Source organism: Serinus canaria, chromosome 13 (genome assembly GCF_022539315.1).
Source record: "Serinus canaria isolate serCan28SL12 chromosome 13, serCan2020, whole genome shotgun sequence".
Taxonomy (NCBI): Eukaryota; Metazoa; Chordata; class Aves; order Passeriformes; family Fringillidae; genus Serinus; species Serinus canaria.
In genome coordinates this window covers 13,622,111-13,631,219 of record NC_066327.1, presented here as the reverse complement: position 1 = coordinate 13,631,219, position 9,109 = coordinate 13,622,111, and the positions used below count along the sequence as shown (strand labels likewise).

Genomic DNA, 9,109 nt, shown 5'->3' with positions numbered 1-9,109 from the left:
CTGATGCCTATATAGATATATATATATGTATAAATAAAAATAAAAATAATTCTTAAAAATTAAAAAATAAATATGGTGGCCTTGCTGAAGACAAAATGCAGCAGATATTGTAACATTTGTCATGCTGAAGTCCAGTATCCAGTAAATCTGTACTTCGTTTCTCAGCAGAGTGACAGAGTGACTGAGTACAAAAAACTCTTGTGGTCAGATGACACAAGGGTGTGATCTCCTAAAAAAGCATCACTGCTGTCAAGGGGGATTTCACACCTATTTGTAGATTCCAGACCTTTCACCTCCAAAATATAGGACCACTTGTGTGTGCTCATAAATTGCCTTATGCTTGAGAATTTGCTAGTTTAAATTATGCTCTGAGATCCTTTCCTGTAATTAATGAACCAAAAAACGTGCAGTAGAATGCCCTGATAAACTTAAAGATTTCACTGTGCCTGCAACAGTGAATTACCCCCAAAAAGGCTTGGATCTTGGTCAACAAATATTTCACTTGAGTCAGTACAGTTGAGTTTATAATGATAATTTTTAACAGCACTGCATTTTTAGCTAGTAACACTTGTTAGGATTATGACTCTTTCTAGTCTCCCCTTCACACTAACTGTAGGGTATTAACAACTTGGTGAAAAAATCTTTGTAGCTTGGGCCAAAGTGGTTTGCAGTCTGCTGGCAGAGATGTACAAGTTGTCTTATCAGAAAATTGAATATAAATAGAAATACAAGGGTGTGACCTTGCGCCTGTACAGAAGAAGAATGAGTACAGGACATCAGAGTTGAGAAGCCAGCACGGAAACCCCTGAGAGGAGACGTGCTGCTGGAGATGGAGGATGTGGGAGAAGAGAAGATTAACCAAGGTGGTGAGTAGTGGGGGGAGAGCTAAGAAATTCTTTGAACACAGTGACTGGCAGCTTGATTTGTTCATGAGATAAGTGATGAGTTCTCAGAGGGGCACGGAGAAGGAGCAATTTGATCAAATACAGAGATTAGGGGCTTGGCAACTGCACTGCATTTGGTGCAAACATGGCATGATGTGACACCATGGCTGGCAGGAAGGGGCTACAACGGGCCAGGTAAAACAGGGAAGAGAGAAACATAGAGAAATTGAGAATACAGATTAATACAACACATGCAGAAGGATGCTCAACAAAATACGAAAATAACTGCAAGAAAATAATGACAGATTTTGGCCCAGAGTATAAGAACTAGCGGGACTGAGCAGGCAAGATCAGCCACTCTGAGTATTCCATGGTTTTAAGTGAAGGTGAGCCAGCTAAGAAAGTAAACAGGGAAAATATGAATGACCCTGAGCAAGGAAACAAGTCAACAGAGCCAGGTTTGGTTAAACATGGGATTTGATACAAACGTAGATTTCATATAAACATGGATGTTGGTTTCAGTGAGAGCTCAGTGAGAGCTGCTAACAAGTTCTGTTTTGCAATAGCTTTATCAGCTGTCAACTCTGCTGAACTGGGGAGGAAAGCAGTGGCTGATATATCTTTGTATCACTCTTGCCAGAGAAGATGTACCCCTTCATTTTTCTTTTTTCAATATAATTCCAAACCCCATTCATAGCAAACTCACAAATGCTTGAGTGTAGCAAGCCAAAACCAGAAAAGAATGCTAAGTCTAAAGAATGTATAGCCAGGTTGACACATATAAACAAAAAACATATGGTTTAAGAATTGTATTTATATTTATTTGTAAATTTAGGAAAGAATTTCAAAGATCATTATTTCCTGACTGTTTTTAACTAACATTCTTCATTCCTTTCCAGATATAAATCATTTGTCATTATCCATTTGGGTGAATAAGGGTTATAACCCTTTTAAAGAAAGCCTCAGGCATTGAAGTGCTTCAGGACCCTTCTATAGTCAAGTAGGATATATAAATACATCTAAATATATATATATATAGGTAGAAATGCACCACTTGCCTAGGACCAAGTTGGCTGTAGAATCTGGAGGGTCTTGGAATATGGGAGGGTCTCTGCAGAGCTCTAGACACAAACTACTGAAAGGGCTCCTCAGGAAGGCTGGAATACCCCAGTAACACAAGCACCTCATTTCTGGAACCTGACCTTGTAGGATGGTACACTTTTACACTGAATGCTCATTTCAAGAATTTTGGCCGCACTTGATATTGCAAAGTATAGAAATTCTGTATCCTTTGTAGAACAGAATTAAACATAACTGTCCTGAATAACTTAAAACCACTGTAAGACTAAACTTCATGATAAGGGGTGATGAATTTTTCAGGTTCTCTTCTTCAGTGCTTTTATAAAGCTTGCTACTATGCATCCTTCATCACTTGTCTGTCCATATGCAGGAAAATCTGAAATATTTTAAATTATGCAGATTGAAGTTTGAGCTGCTGTGTGTTCTAAGTACTCCTCTGTGCTGGGCAAGTTGAGGTTGTAGATAAAGTTCTTCTTATCAACTGTAGCCTCAGAGGACTTCTTTATTTCTTTCAATTGCTTTTGTTCTTTCCTTGGTACCTCCTGCAAACTGCTTTATTTCTGATTAAAAAAAAAAAAAAAAAAAAAAAGTTATTTTATGGATTGGATTTTCTTCATGGGGGTTTTACCCAGATTATGCAGTTCTCACTTTGCTTACTGCAGACTGAAAAATCTCCCCACCCGCACATCCTGCTCTGATACCAAGGTTTATGTCCTGAAGGCGGCAGAGAAATTTATGAAGTTAAATATAGGTAATTTTTGTTTCTGTAAAAAAACCAGTCCGGAAGGCTGCAGCTCTCTTTTCACTCCCTTAAACTGACCTGTTTCCTTCTACCATGTGCAATATTTGGGTCAGGTTTGTTGCCTGAGTGCCAGCTCTTCCTTTACACCAGCTGCTCAATGTGATGATTATTACTCAACTTCTAAACTTCCATAATTCAACCCATTTTGCTACTTAGCTTAGAGTGTGAGAAGCTCATGTTTAGGTTACTCAGCTGTCCTGCTTCTTTAGCAGTTCATTATCACCCCAATAAACACAGCTCCAGTAGACCCAAAGCACAAGAGGGAAAGCTGCAGAAAAAGGGAAGAATTAACCTGGTCTTTATGAGCCAGCTGCATCCAGCTTTCCTCAAGGTCTTACAACTGCACCTTTGAATCTCCTCACACTGCTCCAAATGACCCAGGGAGTTGTAGAAGCAGAGCAAGATCCTCCTATGAACTGTTTGGGAGCCCTGGGAAAGAGGATGACTTGTTCTGAGCATCTGCTGGGAGGATGTAGTGAATTACCCATCATTTGTGAAGTGAGTAACTCCCAGGACTGGCAGTAACGTAGAGAACATGTTTTATACTGGAAAACTTGCACAGGGTTAGGACAGGCTCTGCTGTGATGAAGGGACAATTAATCCTTTCCTCAGCTGTTGTCTCTTAGGCAAAAATGCAGAAAGGAAAACCCTGTTTCATGGGGGTCATACCCAAACTGGGATTTTGATCCAGCTCCTTTTATCAGTGCCTGGCTGTCGTGGGTCCTGTCTGCTTCTGTCCCGCTCTGAAGACAAAGGTGGGACTTGCACTGCTGGAAAACGTGCTGCAGATCCCAGGGTTGACCCTGGCAATATGACATGTTTGCCATACCCAGGTCACTGATGGCTGAACAGGAATTAATTCTTTGTGCATTTTTTTCAGACATGTTCATTTACATGTTTGAATAAGCAGTTACAATGGGCATGTAAGCAGGAAAACACCCAGCATTAATGTCTGGCTTAAAAATCAGGTCGGGGGGCTGCTTCTAGAGACAATGCTATGACTATGAACACAGGAAGGAGTGCTGGGTGATTCCATCGAAACATGCCTGGATTTTGAGCTCTATCACTTTCCTAATAGTAGTGAGATACTGGTTTTGTTGCTAAATAACCATGAAAGCTCTGTTTTGAGCTTTGAATCTGTTTGATAACAGGCTGTAGAGCAAGAAACAGTTCAGCTGTCATGCACTGCACTGTGTTGTGCCCCAGTTTTCACACGATGGGAACATTAAACTCCTTTCCTACATTAGCAGGTGTGCCAGTAGGCTGCAGCTGATATTTTAGTCTGAGGAGTCAGGAAGAAAAGGTTGCACAGCACTGCACTGCAAATTCATTTACTCCCAAAGCCACAGCGGGAGACAGGGAGAGGGGAATTAACCACAGCAGATGGAGACATAAAGCTTGGTTAAGTCTCCTTCACCCCCAACAGGCTCCTTTTCTCTTGCCCTCCTCCCTGGTATATCCTGCAACAAAGCTTGTAACAATCACCAAAAAAGGAAATTCCTGAGCTCATTGCTTAACTAGGCTACAAGATATAACTCTAAACTACACCCAACAAGAGACTGGAACTGAGTTTGATTTTGGGATCGTTTTTCAGACAACATGAGAAAAACACACCGACATTTATTTATTTATTTATTTGTTTTTTATTTAGAGTGCAATAGCAGCAAGAAATGAAAGAAATCCGTTGTAGCACAGAAGAGAGCAGCACTGTTCTAAGAGCATGCTTGAAAATGGGGTTTATATTTACTGTGCTTGTACAATGTTTGGATTCCAGCTCTGCTAAAATAACAGCATACTGCAATGGCACACACTGTACACACTGCTGCTGAATTAACAGAACTGGAGTGCTTGCTACTGAAACATGCCAATTTGCACAAAATTAGTTATGAAGAAAATGAAAATAAACTTAACCAAAGCTGTAAATTAAGATGCTGAGTCTTTGAGGCAGAGAATATCATGGTACTGCTTCACCATCTGCTGAAGGAATGTCCAAGTTCATTCCCACAAGCTGGAGATGATGTAGGAATTGTGCCTCATTACCAGTGGTAGCCTACTGGATAGTGCCCGTATTCCAGAAAAGAGCGGGACTGGAGCAGGAAGCAAACTGTAGAGTGCTACACTTGCCATTCCCCATCATTCTTAATTTCTCATTTAGAAGCACTGTAAGGAGCAGTGCCAGCAGCATCCTGTGGGCTGGGAAGGGTCATCTATGGGTCTTCTGAGAAGCAGCCCTGCCACCAAGAACATGACTGATGTTACATCCCCTCTGTCTCGGCCACCATCACAGAGAAAATGAGTCAAGGAGATCACAGAGATCGAGGGAAAAACAAGAGCTTGTCTCTCTCTGCCTGCTCCTGTTTGAAGTCACAGCATTTTACATCCTTGCTGCACGCTTCACTGAGTGCAAGGCACTAGAGAATCAGCTCAGCTCCTGTAAAAAGAATGTGAAATCAAAGTCTGGAAAGTCCAACAAAACCAAAGGTGTGCTGGTACCTCCTACTACACGTGTTATCTCACACATCTCTGGAGGCAATGATTTTTATTCCTTGCCTGCTTTTCAGAGTATGATGTAAGAAGATGATTTGAGACAAGATAAGAGCTTTCTGTCACAGAAATGGAGAGGACAATTCCCCACCCCGTGTTCCCAACCTTCTCCTTTCCTTCTGCCTATGCACTCTCCTCTCTCCAAAGCTCTCCCTGATGCTCACAGGGCACACAGCACAGCGTATTAACTCATTAGAAAAGCTGAAAACTCAACAAAAAACCCTGCAGTGATGTTTTTATGGGGTTTGGGGCTGCATCAGTTTGCTTTGCAATCCAGTGCCTGATGGTGCTGGCACAAGGAGTGACAAGAAAAGCCTACACAGCTGGTGAGGGGCTGGAGGAGCAGGGAGGGAAGAGAGAGGGATGAGGAAGGAGGAACAGGGGTGAAAGAATGAGATAATATTTTCCAAAGCAGTAACGTTTTAATTGTAGCATAGAACTGCATCCTTGTTTGAATTCAGCAAATCGCTTAGAAATGAAATCAGCCTATTTTGCAGCCAGGCTTGTACTCACGGTAAATTGTAAAGTGTAGCTCAGTTTGGAGTATTTAAATATTCAATTCATCGTAAATTGTAAAGTGTAGCTCAGTTTGGAATATATAAATATTCAGATATTCTGTGCGTCACTTCAGGCTTTCTCATCAAATAAATCCTACGATTCTGGATCTGGTTTGCATGTTCTTAGAAATAATTAACAGGATCCAAAGTAATTATCATTCGATTGAATTTCTGTTAGTAAATGATCGATCTGGAAGAGTGAATCTGTAAATGACACCGCGTGTGCGGCGATGGGTCCCTGTCACCAAGGCCACTGCTGCCATCTGCTGAGAGAGAACGGCACAGAATCGGCCAAGTGTCGAAAAATCCTCCCTTGTTGGCCATTCAGAGAGAAAATCCTGCAGAAGCGATGCCAGCGAGCCCAGCTCCAGCTGACCCAGTGAAAAACTGACATCCCCCATGTTAACTTCAACTCCCCCGAGAAGAAAGCTCTAAGAAAAGCAACGGAGCCCAACTGTTTGTCACAGTTACGGTCAGATTTAGCGTATTCTGCTGCCGGAAAGCTGCAAACACTTCCCGGGGGACCTCAGAGGTCTTTTCCAACCTATTTAATTCTGTGATTGCTGTGATTGCTGTGATTTCTGGGGTGCTGTGCCTCCCTGACGAGCGCCGTCCCCGCTGTCCCAGCACCCCTGAGGGACGCCGGGCTGGTCCCTCTCGCCCCCGGTGGGTCCTGCCGCCTCACAGCGGCTTGTGGCGAGGAAGCTGCGCACCCTGAGGGGCCAGGGACCGCTGAGGGGTCACAGGACGCTGAGGGATCACAGAACCTTGAATGGCCACAGATGCTGGAGGGGCCGCAGAACCCGGAATGGTCCCCACAGCCCCAGGACGGCGGGACCCACGCCCCGCGTGTGGCCCCGCCCCCGAGTGAGCTGAGTGGAGGAGTGCCTGACTGCTCTTCGCAACAGCCAATCAGAGCGCGGCAGCGCGAGGCCGCCAACCAATAGGGAGCGAGAGCAGAGGGCGGCCGGGCGGAAGCGGCTGCGGCGGCGCTGAGGGAGCGCGGCGGGCGGAGCGGGCAGGTGAGGGCGGGAGGGCCGGCGGGGGTCTCTGAGGGGTGCGTGCCCTCCGACGGGATGTGGTTTCGGCCCTTGTCTCTTCAGCACTGACCTGGCGAGCCCCGTCGCGGGGTTTGGGCCTCCCCAGAGCCCGGCTCGGCGCGGGGCGACTGGTGTGGGCCCTGCCGGGTTTCTCCCGAGGGGTGAAGAGGGGAGGCCGAGGGCACTTGGTCTGGTCAGCCTGGAGAAGGGCAGACTGAGGGGAATCTCAGCGCGGGCTGCAGCTTTCCCCCGAGGGGCAGCGTCTATCTCTGCTTCTGTGACCAGTGACAGGGCCCGAGGGCACGGCTGGAGCCGTGCCAGGAGAGGGTTAGGTGGATATTAGGAAAAGGTTCTTTCTCCAGAAGGTAGTAGTGCACAGGTTCTGCAGGCTCTCTTTGGTCATAGCCCCAAGCCTGAAAGAGTTCAAGAAGCCTTTGGGACACACTCAGGCACGGTGGGGGGATTATTGGGGTGTCCTGTGCAGAGCCTGGAGCTGATCCATGTGTATCCCTTCCAGCTTCGGATATTCTGTAATTCTGGGAGGTGTGCCCACCAGGCCCCATCTAGGGAAGGGGATCATTCCTCTCCTTTTGGCTGCCCAGTTTACAGGCTGGTCTTTCATATTTAGAGAAATGAGTGTTCTGTGTGTTTCTAGTACAGTTAATCTTGCTATAAGTAAACTATATTCAAAAGGTAATGTGGATTTGCCAGGAGTTTCCTCTGTTCTGCACACGGATTTGTCTCTTCTGGCTCATTTTCTCACCGCCACCTCCTATGTTTTGTCTTTGTTTACATTTATATTATAACCTTGTGACACAAATTGCTAATGTTTGTTTCTTGGGTCATTGCCTAGGAATTTCATCTGGCAAAAATGGGTGAACCTCAGCAAGTGAGTGCCCTTCCTCCGCCTCCAATGCAATATATCAAAGAATACACTGATGAAAATATCCGAAAAGGGCTGGCTCCAAAGCCACCTCCGCCTGTCAAGGACAGCTACATGATGTTTGGGAACCAGTTCCAGTGTGATGATCTGATCATTCGTCCCCTGGAGAGCCAGGGTATCGAACGGCTGCATCCTATGCAGTTTGATCACAAGAAGGAGTTAAGGAAGCTTAACATGTCTATCCTGGTCAACTTCCTGGACCTCTTGGACATCTTGATAAGGAGTCCAGGGAGTATAAAACGAGAGGAGAAACTGGAAGACTTGAAACTGCTTTTTGTCCATGTGCATCACCTTATAAACGAGTACAGGCCCCACCAGGCCAGGGAGACGCTGAGGGTCATGATGGAGGTGCAGAAACGGCAGCGCCTGGAGACGGCCGAGCGCTTCCAGAAGCACCTGGAGAGAGTGGTGGAGATGATCCAGAACTGCCTGGCTTCCCTGCCTGATGACCTGCCTCACACAGAGGGGGGACTGAGGGTCAGCGTGGAGCCCATGGATGCTGATGATGGCATCAGCTGTGCTGGGCAGAGCGAAAAGCAGAGGGAGCGGTCTGGTGGCAAGAGAGATCAGGTTTTGGACAAAGATGCAGCAATGTGCAGCATTATTGATGAAATGACATGAAGCAAACAGTTGGTTTTGTTAATGCACCACAGTGAGAGACAGAAGGGGTTCTGAGGATACACGTTGTGTTTTGTTTTGCCGTTGTACAAGCTGGCAGAGCATTTGTTGTGCACCTGTTGGAGGTTGTGAGTGACTGGGCAGAGAAAAATGTTTAAAGTTTTGTGGTTTTTTGGTAGAAATGAAAAAGTCTAATTTTTGTTAAATGTATCTTGTGAGATGGTAGGCACAGATTAAAGTTGGCTTTTCCTGTTGTACTTTCATTTGTCACTTGTTGCTTGTTTTGAGTATGCCATTCTATAATTCTGTATGCTGAATCAAGAAGAAATTCCTGCAGAAATGGTATTTGTTTCTTGCACAAACAACACACAGGAACTTGGAAAACAGGCAAACAGAAACTCAGATTACATCAAGGCATTCCTTATGGTCTGTGTTTGGGGTGAACTCTAAAGCAAGTGGGCTAACTGTTGTCCTGTAGCTCTCACATCCTTTCATTGTGTGACCAGATCCCATGGCTTTCCTGGGGTCCTGGCAGAGCCAGCCTGCTGTGCCTTTCCCATTCTTGCAGAGCAGTTTCAGGATTCTGCTGGTAATTATCAGAATTGTTCCTCTAGCAGCTCTCTGCTGCTTCCTCAGAAACC

At 45.2% G+C, this 9,109-nt stretch overlaps 1 protein-coding gene across 1 annotated transcript; it reads left to right on the top strand.

Moving 5' to 3' along the window:
* Positions 1–6,777: 6,777 nt before the first annotated feature.
* Positions 6,778–8,725, top strand: MED7 (mediator complex subunit 7). Its single transcript, XM_009091487.4, has 2 exons — positions 6,778–6,889; positions 7,761–8,725. The coding sequence occupies exon 2, from the start codon at positions 7,779–7,781 to the stop codon at positions 8,469–8,471; it is 693 nt and encodes a 230-aa protein (XP_009089735.1). The 5' UTR covers positions 6,778–6,889; positions 7,761–7,778; the 3' UTR covers positions 8,472–8,725.
* The last annotated feature ends 384 nt before the right edge of the window (positions 8,726–9,109 follow it).